This window comes from Nymphaea colorata, chromosome 4 (genome assembly GCF_008831285.2).
Source record: "Nymphaea colorata isolate Beijing-Zhang1983 chromosome 4, ASM883128v2, whole genome shotgun sequence".
Lineage (NCBI taxonomy): Eukaryota > Viridiplantae > Streptophyta > Magnoliopsida > Nymphaeales > Nymphaeaceae > Nymphaea > Nymphaea colorata.
In genome coordinates, this window is record NC_045141.1 from 11,710,434 (window position 1) to 11,727,935 (window position 17,502).

The following is a 17,502-nucleotide window of genomic DNA, read 5'->3' on the forward strand; positions in this document are numbered from 1 at the left end:
TTTGGCCTTTGCCATCAAATTTTTCCTTCCCCCCTCAATAACAAGTATTGGTGCCGACAGACTGAAATCGTCCAATGGCCTGTTCTTATAGAGTGGGTTTGACCTATAGTCACAAAAAACAAGTTTTTTCGAAAACAACTGTAAAGGTAAGTTAGCAGAAAAAAAAGGACAAAAGACACCATTTTTTAAAATAACCGAAAACAAAAAAATCGTGATAAAAGCATGCTTTTTTTTTTTTCAGTATAGGCATTTTTGACGTTTTTAGTCTCAAATTGCTTGTTTCCATTTTTTATTTTTTAATTATTGTTTATCTACTTATTTGCTATGTTCTCTTATAGTTTCTCATTTATTTTCTGTTTTCTTTTTTAATTTTTAAGGTTTTTAATTTTTTTTTTTAAATCTACCGTATTTTTCTCTTTTTTTTTGTAAGTTTATTGTATTATACCTTAGGAAGACCTCATTATTTAAAAAGTAAAAAATGATATTTGTGATTATGATAATGAATACTAATATGATGGATCGGATTTGAAATGTGAATAAAGAAAAGTCACATATCCGAAATCCGATTTTACAATCTGGATCTAATTTTTGTATTCTTATATGAACCTGATGCTGAATTTTGAACAGAATTTTGCTAATTTTCGAATTATAATAGCATTAGATATAGGATATTTTTAAAAAATATATCTGATCCGAATCCATATCCAAATCCAATAAGATATTTATATATATATATGAATTCAAATTCCATCGATTGTCATTCTTAAATTCAAATCCGACCCGATTTCTTAATTAGATATTAATTTTTTTACCATATCCGATTATTTCAGATCCGTTCCGTCAACTAAATCTGTTACATTGAAATCCCTAATCATGAATAAATCATGACAATAGCAGTATCAAGCTTGCGCTGGTGTAATTTCTTTAAATGAAAGTACCTTTCATTCTTGCAGCCCTTGGGCTCTCCTTTTCTGAATGAACCCATCGTCTTGTTTTCACTGATATCTTTATCATACCTTGTCCACTACTGAGCTTGCCCTTCTTTAGTTTGTCCATCAAGCATATTCTAGACTCTGGACCAGAGGCCAAGCTAGAAATTTTTCATGAGACAGACCGAATTAACATTTTTTTATTTTAACTAGGGTCGAAATATCATTTTGTAAAATTTTTATATCCAATATGTGATTTTTTTTTTATTTACATGTAAATTTTAAAAAATAGGGCCCATGAAAACCCTACCTTGGCTCCTCCCCTGCTCTGAACTTTGACATTTGATATTTGGGCCAAGACACAAGCATGTTGAGGTCCCCTTGAGCATGTTGAGGTCCCCTTGAGCAGTGGCGAAGCCACATATAGGCAGGTGTCCGTAGTTACCCGCACCAGCCTCATAAAAGGTCTTTGTGTTTTTCTCGGTATTATTCCAATTTTATCAAATGTCTTAGACGAGACAAAAAGTCATTGTTTCTATAGTGGAACCTAAAAAACTTTGTCTACTTATATATCGTGGGGCAGTGCCCCTTAGAATTTGAAGGTTTTTAATTAGTGTTCCGCAGCCCAAAATTCCTAACTCCGCCGTTGCCCTTGATAAACTAGATTTGGATTGATTGAGCTAAGGGTGAAGTGGTTTATCTTCTTATCATACATTTTTTGTCACCCCAACATATTCTTTCCACTCTGACGGTTTTTACCGTCAGTAATCACTTCTATTGATGGTAAAAAAAACATCAAACTGATCGTCGCTGATGGTAGGGTTCACTGACGTTTTTTTTCAACCATCAGTGCTGTATAGTGCCAATTGCATTGTATAGTAGCAAAAACACTTTACTGACGCCTGTCTATTGTTAGTAATGACTGGACATAGTGAAGCTTATAACATACTGAACCACCGATGGCTTTACCATCGTCAGTGACTGTCTGACTACAAGAGTCGTGGATAGCATTTTTTTACCGACTGTAACTTCCCATCAACAAGCGTCGTATTACCGACTGTTGGTTCCCATCAACAAGGAGTTTTGCAGGTAATTACTATAAAGAAGACATGCATACATGTCCTATCTAAGATGGGCTCCATGACTTAATTTGGTGAGCAAATTCTTTGGTATGTTACAACTTACCTCGAGAAGAAGCTACTTACTTGCAACACAATCGAACAATCTTGGCTTGCATTCTCACTGATCTCCAAGACACTGATTCGGATTTGAATTCATATTCAAATGTAAATGCAGAAGCCATATATGAATCCGAATCTGAAATCCGATTTTTCAATTTGAATATGAACTGGATCTGATTTTTACATTCACATCCAAACCTGAATCAAAAGTTTGAACCGAATTCAACTCATTTTCCAAATGTAAGAGTATTGGATATATAATATTTATTTAAAAGTAAATCCGATCTGAATATGATTGGATATCTTCATATATCTAAACCTGAATCCAATAGGATGTCATTTCTTAAATTCAAATCTTATATGATTTCTTAATCAAATATATATTTTTTTCATATCTGATTTTTTATATTAAATATATATTTTATATTAAAATTTTTTATTTTATGTTCAAAAATTAGTTTTTTATCAGGTTGGGCTGAGCTGAGACTAACCTCGAGTTTCAAGTTGTTGGGCCGAGCCCAAGCTCAAGCTTAGAGCAAAGGTAGGGCTATAAATTTTTCACTAAAAAAGTCTAACTACAATTTGTAGATTTTGATATAAATTAAAAATATAAAATTTTAAAATTTCTATGGATGTTTATAATTATATGTAAATTTTAAAAAATAAATGAAGGATGGACGAAGCTAAGGGGGAGTGCATGGCCCTGGCCTTGGCCCCACATTAATTTTTTTTAATTACATATAAATTTTAAAACTTTGTATTTATCTTATATAAAATTTTTGAAAAATGTTATTTTTATCCATATTAAAATTTTAAAACTTTAATTTGACATTTATAATAAAAAAATTTTGACTTCACCTCTTTTGAGACCCATGTGACAAATAAATGGTTCATATATTGGGCTAATAGATTTTTTAAAAGTTGTTAGGTGGTCGAAATCAACTTTTTGAAAATTTTTAATAAGTTTCAAATTTACAAAGTCTGGAGGGCCGACCCCAGTTACCAAACACGTGCAACAAAGTTATAGATTTTGATATAGAGTAAATTATAATTTTTAAAATTTCTATGCACTTTTATAATTATATGTAAATTTAAAAAAATAAATGAAGGTGACAGCTGCAGGCCTTATGTTAATTTTTTTTTCAATTACATATAAATTTTAAATTTTTTATTTATTTTATATAAAAATTTTGAAAAATAATATTTTTGTCGGTATCAAAATTTAAAACTTTAATCCGATGTTTTTAATTAAAAAAATTTGACTTTGCCAACGAATCAAACATTGGGCTAATAGGTTTTTTAAAAGTTGTTAGGTGAGTCAAATCAATTTTTTAATAAGTTTCAAATTTTCGAAGTCTCGGGGCCGACCCTTGTTACTAAACACGTGTAACAAAGTTATAGATTCTACTGGCCTCCGTTAACAGTAAAACTATTTGGGGCGGTGGCATTTTCTACTTTACATTACAAATATAAGGCGGCCCTTTTCTCGGCACCGTCTCGTAAAGTAATTAGAAAACGTGTAGCTGCCGACACCATAGTTGAAATTTATAAAAATGATTTTATTGTTAACTTAAAAAGGCAAGAACAGATAATAGTCTTTGACAGCAATATCATAAAAATCAGTTCGATTGAGGACTGAAGTCTTCCTATTTTTCCTAATGTATTTTGATACTAAGTTTTTTTATACTAAGTTGTATGGATATATCCTTTTTTTTTATTATAAAATAGAGAGTTGACGTCCTAATAATAATTTAAAACGAAGATTGGTCCCCTGCCCTATCAAATGGATCACCAATTTAATTTGAACAAGTTAAATAAACCATTTGGAACACTAAAGTCAGAAAATATGTGACAAAGCGGGTTCAGGGTTGGTGACAAGAAGATCAAACAAACGTCGTTGACAAGGAAGGAAAAGATGGAAAACGTGTGAAAGTTATATTTTTTTTAATTCTTCAACACATGAAAAATATGCTATCGTATCGATTTAAATTTTAAGAAATTTATATTAAAATTTTTAAAAATGATATTTCAATTTCTAGCAAAAATTTTGAAACTATGATTGAACCAACCATTAAAAAAATTTCAATGGTAGATCCGTTGCACGTTGAATCCACGTTGGAGTGCACCAGTGGAGTCGATTCTCAAGTTCTCCTCCACTTCAAAAGCCAAGCGAAAGAGGGGAATCTCCTGGGCCGAGAAGAGTAATAGGTTAGCTCAACAGGTGGGAAGAGCAAGAGAGGCGGAAAGAGGAGCGATCGGTGAGCTCTGCCAGCCGAGGTTCTCTTCCTCTCTCTCTCTCTCTTATTTCTCTCTTATTTGTTCATCTCTTGATTCATCATTGCAATTTTTGATGCACAAATCGTTTACGCCGCCTCCGATCCTCCACACTGCTCTTTCTCTCTGTAGGCTGAGCCCTAGGTCGAGTCCCGAACTGCGTGATCTTCCTCACATTTAGGAATCTCAACCCTTAACCAGGAAAAAAGCAAAACAGAGGATATATTTCACCCCTCACTTTCTCTAATCTCTCCCACTTCCTCACCGGACAATCCATTAGTACAGCACGGTAAACGAGACGGCAGTGTTGCTTCCATGGCCGCCGGCAATCCCTATCCCTTGAATTTCACCTGCGTGAATAAGCGCCCCAGGCTTCTTCCCAAGGAGGGAGGGGAATGGCCGCCGCCGCCGCCGCCGCCGCCGCCGCCGCGTGCTTAGTAGCCAATGAGGCCACTGAATAATACTTACTGATGGTGGGCCGTTCGACCCCTTTTTCTCGTGTCTCTTGAGATGGGGAGGATACCGTAAGCCTTGCTTCGCTTCAAAAAATATATTAGTTTGGTAGATTCACTTCAAAAAAATATTAGTTGTTATTTTATTTTACTGCACTTGAATTAAAGAAACCCTCACTCGTTCGAACGAACTATGGGTTTCCAAGAAACCGAGAAGCCTAGCGAGGGTAGCAAGGAGAAACCCTCACTCGCTCAACCCTCATTGAGTGAGTGAGGACTTCTAAAACCCTAGCACCTTGGGGCGTTGGCTGATCGGCAGCAGAGAAGAAGCCTTCGATTTCTCTCATTTGGACAAAAACAAAGAAAGGAAGGAGAGATAACACATGTCCATAAATGAAACTTAAAACCAAAGAAACGAAATAAGTAGTAATTGCATTTTGCTATTCGACTTTTACTCGAGCCAAGTCAAGCTTAAGAGTTCGAGTTCAGTGAACTTGAACTTGGCTCGACTAAAAAGACGAGTCGAAATATGAGCTTGAGCTCGGCTTGTATACTAAAACAGCCGATTCGAACTCGATTTGGAGCCAAGTTTGAGCTCGAGTTGCTCGGCTCTCTTGTTTACCCCTAGTCATTATCGAAATTTGAGCAAATTTAACCTTTTGTTTTACTCAGGGCATTTGACAACAGAAACAATGACATATGAATATGTTTTATGAATATGTCTCCAATTGGAGTACTCATCTATTCCAACCTGGAACAGATTCATAAAAAACTAACTGTGCAGGTGTGCAAGTCCCAAACCCGAACCTTTTTTGTGCGAAAACATCAGATCCGTGTCTCGGACCACCGCTCGAATCCGATCGTCTAGATCCTTCAAGCCTCGATCCAATTTGGACCAGACCAGTTGAAAATCCAGAACCAGAAGTAAGAAAAAAAAAAAAAAACAAACAAATCCGAGGCAAAAACAGCTGAAGTTTTCTCACCTTTTTCTCTTTTTGCGTAGATCATACAGAAAACAGGCAAGCCAAACTCAAGCGCGGTTTTTTTATACCACCAAGACTTGAGTTTGCAAAAAGTTGGATCTGTTTTCAGATTTTCAACTAACACAAGCATAGCATCTTCGGAAGCCGCCTGAGAAAGGGTTGAAACCCTTCCACTCCTTTGAGATTTAAGACTGTTTCCAGATCCATGAATGAATTCATGGTACACCTATCGGATAGAGTGTCCCACTGCGAAATAGAACTAAGAATTGAGTGGACCAGACTATGCACCTGAAGACAAATATAGCGTCCTTCATGTGCTTAGCAAACACTTCTGAACTCCAGTTGAATTAGGATTGGAACAAAACCTAAACCGTATGTGGATCCAAATCTAGTTAACAACTGGATCTTTTTCTTTTTTAATAGGCGACGACCAACCCGATTGAGGTTCAAGTGAGTGGTCCGACACGTTGCTGTTTTCTTTACGTAATGTGCAGTTTTGCTCACGCACTTGTTTTCTTGTTTCATTTGAAAATGGGGCACAGTGGATTGTTTTTTATTATTCAAACGTAGACTTGGTGTTGGATTTGTTTTTTCTTTTTTACTGGGAAAAATCACAATGTTGGCATTGAAGTTCTCCTGAGATATAATATAAAATGTTTTAAAAATAATATAGAAAGTTCTACGTTTCATCTTACACACCCACACGTTGCATGTGTTGGCAGACTCTTCCTCACCAAATTTTCCACATCCAGATCTCCTTTTGTCCTTTAAAATTTTAAGCTACGGTACATGGGTACACGTATGGTATGGATACGGCGAGGCAGGTATGAACATCGTGATTTTAAAAAATGGGTACGGGTATGAATAGCGCGAGGTAGGTATGTGTATGATGGTTTTAGAAAATTTATGTACAAATATGACAGTGTGTACATAAATATATGTATTATATACAAAACAATCCATAAAAGTTCTCGAAAAATGAAGGGAAAACATATCTAGGTGGAAGAGAAAAAAATAGAAGATAACAAATCAAAACTTAAAAAAAAAAATTGAATATTTTCATACCAACGTACCCACTTACCCATGTCACTGTACCTATGGCAGATCACACGGACCTGTGTGATTAAGATTTTAAGACCAAAATGACTGTTTACTTTTACCACAGTTCGACGTATGGTACTCATGGCGTTTTAAACTTCTTATATGTCCTTCTCTTGGAGGCGTTGGTTTAGTTGTTTTCTAGTTTGAGGTTTAGATCTTTAAAATCTGAGATCCATGGATTCAAAATCAAAATTTTACCCTCCCTATTTCAAATAAATGACTAAAATGAGGATTTCAAATTTGAATATGTGATCTGATCTAAGATCTTTACGTTCACTCGAATTTTTACCACATCAGCAAAAGCATGGTCCACAGATTTAGGCTACACCCTCCTACATTTTTTGACATAATTGTCATTTTTTTTTCACTTTTTGAGCATCAATTAATTCGAAAATTGATTCGATTCACTTAAATAAAAAGCAGGGAAGGATTTGTAGAGGAGAACATGACAAATGAAATGAAGCCGCAAATCATCTCTAAGCCAAGAAGATAACACTCGATGACCAACTTGTTTTCGGCTGTCTTTACCATGTATAACATTTACTAGTAATCTTTAGCTTTTTGGACAACCATCATCTGTCATCCTTGAGTCGACAGACGTCTTCTTACATACGAAAGCTGATAGAAATAGATAAATGACGAGCAATATTTCTAAGGAAAAAGAGATTCAAAACCTTCTGTTTTTGATCAATTTTCACAAATCTAATCATATAGATGTCATCTTGATGTTTAAATTTACAAGCTTCAACAAGAATCTTGTTCTGTTGTTGTCTTAGATTAGATTTTAAAAGCCAAAAAACTGCCTGTTCATCTTAAAACTTCTACCAAATACGACAATATACATCGAGAGAACACGTTTTACGTCGATTTTTAAGTTTCTTGACATGGGAGATTGCATACATTCAATCCAATTGTCAAATACAACTCCAAAAGATGAGCGAAAGTTCAAGCAACTGGAGTACAAATGTTCTCTTTGAGAAATAATTCTCAAACACTACTTAATAACAAATGTTTTCTGAAATCCTGATGCTACTTGCGTTACCACCATATATTTAACCGTCTCAGAATCTCAAAAAATTCCTCTTCCACTTCAATGAAATTATATTTCTCTTCCTTTTAAAGATCCTAATCCCACGGTAACCTTTGCCCCTGATAAGCAAGCAGAACAACGACTCTCCAGCGGTCCCTTGTTGCAAAAATCTCCTGTTACTCCTCTCTTGCCCACCAAGATTTGCAATTCTAAAGGGCTCTAAACAACTAGAAAGTATATTAACCATGAAAGGCAACTACTATTACAGAAACCATTCTTCTTCTTGAGGATTCAGCTCCAGAAGTCGTAATTAAACCTTCTCTTCTCACATACACGAGTGAGTTTGAACACCTCAAATTCAACTTGTTTTATCTTCTCCGTAAACTGGTTCTAGTACTCTCGATGTGCATGTGCCACTACTTTTTAACTACAGAGGACTACACCAACACTATTTGGATGCAGGTATGTGCACCATGTAGAGTTGTGGCCATGAAACAGACCCACGACCCATAAGACGTGGGAGAGCCGGCACATCTGTTATGAGGTCTGCTACAAATTTCGTGAATCAGTTACAGCCTTTACAAGACTGTTACAACAAAAACTATAAAAGAGTTAACCCACTAAGCCTAATAACTGCCCAGCTGGGCATACGGGGAAGATATTGTTTGTCCAATAAATGAATTGAATCTTGTCTTAAACTATTATAAATATCAAATGAAGCATTCAGCCGCTTATTCTTCTGAAAAGATGAAGCATTAGACAACTATCAATAAGTGATTGACGAGCAGGGTATTTTTTAAAACTATTCAACGGTTTTTATTGGTCGACTGGCTGGGCTTCTATCAACCTTGGGTTCCATTCCCTTCAGATCGCATTCACATTCAACAGAACCTCTCACTAGGTTTTTTCGTTTGGCTTGCTTGCATATACCTTCCAGTTCATATTCTTTTTTCAATAACATTCTGTATATTCTCTCGTTCATGTCATTTATGCAGTTATTGGATTCGGATTTGTTAGCATGAATTCAGATTCAGTGGAGTTTTCAGTGACGATGATGTCCACAATCATTGAGCTGAAATCCAGGCTTTGGCGAACTTTCAATAGAAGACCATGGACGGAGCGGGCACTGCTGTTTCTAAGTGGTGCTGCAATGCTTGTGGCGTTCCCTGCATCTTCCCTCCTCAGTCGCCTTTACTTTGCGAATGGCGGCAAAAGCAAGTGGATAATATCCTGGGTTGCAGTGGCTGGCTGGCCTTTAACTGCCCTCCTCTTGGTGACTTGGTACTTCTTAAATGGGATATCACCCACCCGTTTAACGGCCAAACTTTGCTTTGCTTACGTATTGCTGGGTCTTCTTAGTGCTGCTGATAACCTCATGTTTGCATGGGCATACGCTTTTCTTCCTGCATCAACTGCTTCTCTTATTGCATCCTCTTCTCTTGTTTTTTCTGCAATTTTTGGATACGCCCTTGTGGGGAACAAACTTAATTCTTCTGCTATCAATGCAATAGTTATCATTACTGCCGGTACAGTTCTCATTGGTCTCGATTCCAGCTCTGACAGATTGCCTGGTGTAACCAACAAGCAGTATGCAGTGGGCTTTATATGGGACATATTGGGGTCCGCCCTGCACGGTTTGATATTTGCACTCTCAGAGCTATTATTTATGAAGATATTGGGAAGGAGGTCTTTTCATGTCGTTCTAGAGCAGCAGACCATTGTTTCGTTGTTAGCCTTTGTATTCACCACCATTGGCGCCGCCGTGAACAAGGACTTTAAGACAATGAGGTTGGAAGCTAGCAGTTTTAAGGATGGACAACTGGCATACTACATGGTTCTTTTGTGGGGAGCTATTACTTTTCAGTTGGGTGTTGCAGGAAGTACTGCTATACTTTACCTGGCATCCACAGTTATGGCTGGTGTGCTCAATGCAGTTAGGGTGCCTCTAACCAGCTTGGCTGCAGTAGCACTATTTCATGACCCCATGAGTAGTTTCAAGATCCTAGCAATAGTGTTAACAGTCTGGGGATTTGCCTCTTATATATATGGGTTTTCTTCTGCTAGGAAATCACCTCAAAGTCACAACCAAGATCTGCAATCAGTTTAATGTGTGTCAAGGCATGGTTCAATCTTATTATCTTCATTTTGTCTCTGACTTTCAGTCATAGTGTATTACATTTAAACCATAACGTGCTGAAGACGGTAAAATAAAAATTCTGAAACAAGATACAGCATCGTATTTCCAAACTACGTAATACAGACCCTTTAAACGTTCTTTAAGAAGGTTGCTTCACCTGTCGCACCCACACCAGGTGCTGATGCTGCTCCGCCTCACCAAAAGTAATTGCCAGCTTTGACAAGTGCCATCAAGCTATGCACATTAGACTTTTCTTTGGCTTGACTTTGTGTTGTTAAATGGGTCATAGCTCAATAGTTTAGTGACCTTATCTCATATATATATATATGAGATAAAGTCATATAATTTTGTGACATAGCTTTCAAACTGATTGGAGGAAACCTACAATTTTGTGCCATCTATACTCAAATTGATTGAGCAAGAACAGTTGCCCCTGCGGTACATGTGCTAAAACCACCAACTTGAGTTCCATATCTAATCTTCTGCACTATTCTGCATAAGATTGTTAACCCAAAAAAGCTTTCACTTTTAATTTGCAAGGGGATACTGATCATTGTTATAATGCTATTTTCTTCAAAAATAACCAACTGAACATTTAGTTGATAGAGATTTATATCAAAAGTGCTGCATAAGTCTTTGGTGCCAAGTGCTGGAAACTGTAAGACCTATCAGAAAAAGGGATTTTACCATCCAACAATTGAAATCAAATTACCAGCAGTTGATGTTAGTGAGATAACTTCTAATCTTCCTAGTCGGTCACCAAATTTTGCTAACCTGTTCAGATCCAGAAACAAATTAAACTTGTGACCAAATTGGAACCTTCGAAAGAACCAGTACTATATATAACATTGTGTATTATACATGTTATGCATAATGCAACTTTTAGTAAAAATGATAGAATTGACCATTCAACTTAGTTTCAAGATTTAATGCATCCGTAAAGGCCATATCTTACTATATATATAGTCCCATATCATATGGTACAAGTAAGGCTGGGCATCGGCTGGCTCGGCCCGATAAGGAGTCTGGCTAGGGCCAGGCCACAGCCCATAACAGCAGCCCAGGCCTGGCCTGACTGCTCAGAAACCGCGCTCGGCCCGGCCCGCCCCAGACTGGCCCAATTAACATTAAAAAATAATATTTTTAATATAAAATAATATATATATATATACATAATTAATCATAATAAAAAATATAAGTTATTAGGTCGAATCAGGCTTAGTGTGGCCTAACTGGGCCGCCTAGACACCCAATTCCAGGGCCCGGGCCCAGGCCCAAGTTGGGCCGGGTACCCGGCCCGGTGCCCAGGCTTAGGTATAGGGCACATCACATGTTAGATCCTTCGTGGACAAAGAGGTCTGAGACCATTTTTTTATGTTTTGTTTAAATCCCCTACACCCCCAAGCCTTAGACATTTTAGGAGGTCTAATCTCATAACTTTGGAGCACTTTGTTTTACTTTAATGCATTAGATGCATGGGTCAAAGAAAAACTTGCTGGTGTTTCAAAGGAAGATGTAGAATGAATCAACTTGAAGCACAAATAGATGTGTTAGTGACCCTATATACATTGTGGATGACATAGAATTTGAAGGAGAAATTGAACATGATGATGGTGATGAATGATAATTTCACATTCATATTTTGTACTGAACAAGTTTATTTGTTGATGTTTGAAACTTTAAATTAAATGAGGAGATCATGGTGTGAAAGTAATGGCTGTTTGTTACTTTGTTATGCTTATGAATGAAATTTTCTCAAAATTTTTTTATAGTTAATGGTATTTCTTATTCTTTGTGATTTTATATTTTTTCTGTTTTTCATATTTTAAATTTTTTAAATAATAATTTTACAATGTTCTACACTATCACTTTACGTATCTAACCATTTGTCTGATCAATACATGTTACTTGTGTACTTTACAACATTCAAAAGAACCAAATGCATGGCTAGAGATGCTTTGGCCTGGGTACATGAGGGCTTAATACGTTCATGCTGATTGGCAGATGAAAAGTTGATATTTATTAAGCTTTTCCAGCAGCACATATATAAATTGATTTAGCCATCCCAACAACAAAGGACAGAAACCAACATGCATGTAGCTGACAACGAGAGAGAGAGGGAGAGAGAGAGAGATGATACAATCTGATGAAGACATTATTGGTGGATGTCACATGGTTATTAAGATAAAGTATCCTCTCTATTAATACCCATATTTATAACAAGAACTACTTGTCAATTGGATTGAAAATAAGAAACTGTTGCTTCAGTCAAGGCGTCGAAGGAGGTACTCCACTTCAACAAGTTTGGTCAAAGGCATCACCCATTCTTCGTATATCAGAGACGCCACAGATGGATCAATCTTTTGCTTACCAGTTCCCTCTGTAGAGTCACTGATGATTTCCTGTCCAAACACCTTCGCCTTGTTTGCCACCCTTTTTTTTACCATCTCTTCCACTTTCTCAAAAGTCAACAATCTCATCAAAGCATCTCTATCCTGAAAGAAAGCAAGAAGTGTAACCCTATGCCGTGACACATAGTGATATGCTTCACATGGCAAGATAATGAAAGCAATTATTTCGCAAGAAATTAAAACTTTCTATGTCTCTCATATTTTTGTGGCAACATATTCACTAAACAAATAGTAGAAATGCTGTGATACATAAGGCTATTGCAAAACCATCTGTCTTATATACAAATGAACTGTAGTTCATATTCACCATGATATTGACAAGTATAAACAAATATTAGAACTTTAAAATCAGCCAATAAAATGTAGACATTTTAAATATTTTTAAAATTTTCAACATTTGCTACAGCAATCTAAAATGGGCAGAGCATTCAAAGAGGTCAAAAATTTCGAGAAAAATCATTTTTCTCAACTTAGTTAAGAGTTTGAAATGAAAATTTATACCTGGGCACGAATAGCAGGCTCATAGTCCTGTGGTGCATCCTGGTATTTAACCTCTGCCACAAACTTTCCATAATGAATCCTTTTAGACAATGCCTGCAGACATGGTTAAGAACTTAAGAGTGCCTTAATCCCTGCAGCTGAAAAGAAGGTGTCTAAAAAAAGCTAGATGCAGATGAAATCATGGACAGTTGTTATTGAATATTCACCTGTAAACAAGAGAGATCACATGAGCAGGTGGATACAACATTGCCATCATCACCATTCGCTGTAATGAGTGGAAGTAGTTTATCAAAATATATCTTCCATATAGTGTTATTTATGTTTATCTTGGCAGCTGCAGGATGTAGCACCTGCAATTGATACAAGACCTATTTCAACTCATGAACCTAATGTGAAGAACAAATTCAATGAAATAGTTAACCTGTGGATGGTTGTTATAAGTTATTAATGGCTGTGGCATGTCATCAGGGAAGAAGGCATTTTCCTCCTCATATTTGTATCTTCCAAGCTGCCAAGGGATGTTAAACCTCTTAGATCATGTCCATTTCCAAATCAATGTAACATAGTCATAGTTATTTTCAGTAATCTCACCAACATCAGGCATTCAAATCTAAAACCAGAGTATATGTGTTTGTTTTTGTGCTTGTGGGTCAGTATGCATGTGAACACGTCTGTATGTGTGTATGGCTGGGTGGGTGGCTGGGTGTGTGTGCATGTGTCTGTATATGTGTCTGACAGTGTGAGTGAGGGGGGAGAGAGGGAGAGAGAGAGAGAGAGCTTCCTTAAACAACAATCTACTATAGAAAGTTGCATGAGAAACAGAGATCAGTTTCATGAACTCTTTAGCCGGTCTGAAGCAGGGTTGACACAACCCTCTTAAAACTGTATCACAACTGATAAGAGAGATGCTACCCTCTTGTTTTCACCCATAAGATATTTAGCCAACACAGAAACAGCTGAATACACCTCATAGCAGCGTCAAATTTGAAGCTTATAACATGTGATACCAGCCATTTTCAACAATTTATACTAAACCATGGAGATTCTCATTATTATCAGGGCAACAAGAAAGTATGATAAGCTGGATAGAATGGTTGGTGGGAGAAAAGGCACAGTAAATCAAGAAAATTTCTGTAACTCAGACAAAAAATAAACAAATCTACATAAGTTCTCTCGTTAGCCTGTAATGTGGACTTGACAATGAATATGAAAACCTTAATGCACCTGTCATGGGTTACGAAGAACTTTCTCTTGGTGTCATTTTTAACCTTTTGTAAAGAGAGGATAGAAAGAGGTTTGTCTTACCCACATGAATCGAATAGGGAAAGGTCGACACTGTTAGGTGACATAAGGCAAGGGTAGAGAAGGAGCCTTTATGTATAGACAGCCATAGAAGCCAAGAGTAATAACGAGATGGACTATACAACACAATAATGACCATTTTTGGGTGAGTGAGAGGTTAACAACCCATCACCTAGAAAAGAGGCCCAAAGGTCCCCTCATTCCCCCTGCCTCTGGGGTCGTGGCTGTGTCGGTGTTACCAATGGCCACGGTGCACCTTCAATTTTGGTACCATGCCCCATCACTTAAGAGATAAAAACATAGCACCCACAAGAATTGAACTAGAGACCTGCCTCTTTACAAAGCCCTAGCCTGACCAGCTATGCTATGCGCCTTGAGGCCACAGGCATGACCATTTGCTGGAAAAAACTTGGTAATATAGATCCTCTGTTTCACCAGAAAATGCCACTAGTTTTTTCTTTGCTCACTCTATTTCTCTCATTGTAGAACACATAATTTGACCTGTATCACCTGGCCTGAACTCAGATATGTAAAGTAACTTTAATACCACAAATTTATTTCTTTTTTACCTAAAACACACAAAAGAATTAAAAAATCAGGACAAATACAAAAAATAGGAAAAGTGCTCTTTATAAAAAACATGAAATGCATACGCATCACATAATGACAAGTATATGCTACCTACAACATGCACATTTTCCATTAGAAATAATTAAATTTAAAATTGACCACTTAAATCATCTCCATACTTAAAATGCTACCAAATAAATAAGATTTATTGCTCATGATTTACTCCTTTATGTCTTGAAACAACTTAATGGCCACAAAAATGGCATTCTTTTATTTTGGACGATAGGTATAAGCTCTTATATGAAAAACCATGAAACCTTTAATTTTGTTGGTTGAAATCAGTCCTTTTTAACCTTAAATGTATAAGAAGGTCTTTCTTGATAATTTAATAGTCAGCCTTAAGGAATTTATGCAACTTTAAGATAGAAAATGGAACTTTTATCATAAGTAATTTGAAGGTCTAACGTAGGATACAACCTGTGTTTACCATGATGTAAGATGCTGAAGCATATGACAAGTTATACCGAAAAACAGAGCTGTTGTGCATGGCTTTCTTAAAAGTTACGCATCAGAATCTATCATCTGATATGCCATGTTATGTACAAAACTGGCTTCTCTCCAGACTTGTGTATCCGGCCTACATGTCTGTATAAGTCTAGCATAAGTGGTGCTTCAAGAGAACTGAAATTTCTTGCTTGCAAAATTTATTGCAAAATCCTTCGAAGAAAAAGAAAAAATTTACTGCAAAGTAGTGCATAACCGTAGACGCTTATTTCTTCTACTTACAGACGTTGTTATTTAACAACCAGAACATAACAGACCCTGTCTTTTTCTACGATAATTTACTAAAGCTTTGAAGTTCAGATCACAATTTCCATGAAAAACACTTGAGAGGCATGAAGATGGAAATCTTAATCACATCAACATTGTCTTTGACATCATTGGGATGCTGATCTACCTTATAACCTTGACTATTATCATGGAGTGCTCCTTGATTAGCTCAATACATTGGACAACTCTAAAACCATTTACAGAATTTCAAAACTAAGAGATAAACCGTCTTGACAGATGCATCTTATATATTTCAATCTTTGATTCCCAAGAGTTAGGGCACCATAGCTCTACATACTTTCTCTTGGTTGAAGTTAACAACTGTTTGCTTTGAAGTCCATTTCGTGAATGACCAGCATTGTGCCTTGGTTCTACTGGCACCAGCCTTCACTTGGACACAGTCCTTGTTACTTATTCCAAGGTTAATGTTAGTCTAGTTAGTGATAGGTGGAGCAAATTTCTAAATGTCAGGATTAGCGAAAGTAAATGTCTGAAAGCTGCTCACAGGAAACGATTGATCCTGCATTATAAGAAACTAATGGAAGTGAAAATTAGAAGAGAACCACCAAAGGCTAATGTTTGTGCAGTAGCCGGTAAAATAGGATCAATTTCTGCGTTTACGGCCAAAGAGAAAAATATTTGTGGCAGATAGACTCGTTGCTGCATTTGCGTGCGAGCTAACTGACGCAATGGACACGGAAAATGTGCTCATTGGTATGAGCTATCAAATAAAAGCCGCCCCATTTTCGCACTACCATGAATATAAGAGCACGGAAGCCAGTCAAATCACAGGAAAATTCATGTCGAACAAATCAAGGATACTTAGCTATGAAAGTTCAATCGACCAACAAAATCCACTCTGAACTAATCCCATGGAAAAGAAAGTTAAGGACGCCTAACAAGTGAAGCAGACTATGAAAGATAAATAGGCATCACCTTGCATGCTTTCGAGTTTCGAGAGACAGAGAGAGATAGAGGGAGGGAGAGAGGAAAATGGATCTCCAGCCATTTGGGAAACAATTAGGTGGTGGCAATTGTGGTGGTGGTGTTTCACCTTGGCATGAAGAACCTCTGTTTCCTTGACGAGGACTTCGACAAGAGAGCCATCGAGACCAGGGGTGGCATCGTAGGCTGGGGAGTTGAGGGGATGCTGTGCCCTCTCTATGAGGCTGAACACAATCGTGTCTTCCTGACGAACCAGAGACTCCCTTACGCTCTCCAGGCTCAACGCTCCGGCCGCCATTGCAGTGCCGATCAGAAGTTTCACTCTCTCTCTCTCTCCCTCTCTCCTCCCTCCCCCGGTGCGGTATGATTGGAAGGTTGTTGCAGAATTGAGGCTGTCAAGGTGGCGTGGAGCGGTAAAAGCACCCAAAATAATTTGGGCGATGGGTGACGTAGCAGACACACCTCTCTTCTACGACACAGGAAAGACGATGCCGTGACTTCGTGATAGGTGAAGCCGCCATAGATGCCATCTCAGCCTAGGTCGGAGCCTAAATTGGGGTGCATAATCAATTTACAACTAACAATTGTCCATAATACAAAAACATTGTCAAATAATAAAACTTTACTTCGACCGGCCATTCTTGCAAAGTAATTCATAAGTAACGGCTTTTATTAACTTCTGTTGGTCAATTGTAATGGGTTAGCGACAGAAACGCAAAATCATCGTTGTTGGCACTCGTCTACATAGACGGATAGATTTCTCTCTCTTGTTTAGACCTCTTGTCTTCACATTTTGTTATATATTTTCATTTTTCTCTCTCTCTCTCTCTCTCTCTCTCTCTCTCTCTCTCTCTC

At 37.2% G+C, this 17,502-nt stretch overlaps 2 protein-coding genes across 4 annotated transcripts; one reads left to right on the top strand and one right to left on the bottom strand.

The window, feature by feature from the left end:
- The first annotated feature begins 4,219 nt into the window (after window positions 1–4,219).
- Window positions 4,220–10,308, top strand: LOC116252359 (probable purine permease 5). 3 transcript variants are annotated; one of them, XM_031626562.2, is made up of 2 exons: window positions 4,220–4,368; window positions 8,946–10,308. In XM_031626562.2, exon 2 carries the CDS (start codon window positions 8,969–8,971, stop codon window positions 10,055–10,057), a length of 1,089 nt encoding a protein of 362 aa, XP_031482422.1. In that variant the 5' UTR covers window positions 4,220–4,368; window positions 8,946–8,968; the 3' UTR covers window positions 10,058–10,308. The 3 variants fall into 3 exon arrangements, with proteins under 3 accessions (XP_031482422.1, XP_031482420.1, XP_031482421.1); XM_031626560.2 differs by having other exon boundaries at window positions 4,220–4,387; window positions 8,946–10,303; XM_031626561.2 differs by lacking the exon at window positions 4,220–4,368 and adding an exon at window positions 8,593–8,851 and having other exon boundaries at window positions 8,946–10,304.
- Window positions 10,309–12,084: 1,776 nt separating this feature from the next.
- Window positions 12,085–17,171, bottom strand: LOC116253495 (chorismate mutase 2). The gene is made up of 5 exons (XM_031628326.2): window positions 16,757–17,171; window positions 13,421–13,507; window positions 13,206–13,349; window positions 13,000–13,092; window positions 12,085–12,582 (listed from the first exon to the last, which is right to left on the bottom strand). Exons 1-5 carry the CDS (start codon window positions 16,943–16,945, stop codon window positions 12,352–12,354), a joined length of 744 nt encoding a protein of 247 aa, XP_031484186.1. The 5' UTR covers window positions 16,946–17,171; the 3' UTR covers window positions 12,085–12,351.
- Window positions 17,172–17,502: the final 331 nt, after the last annotated feature.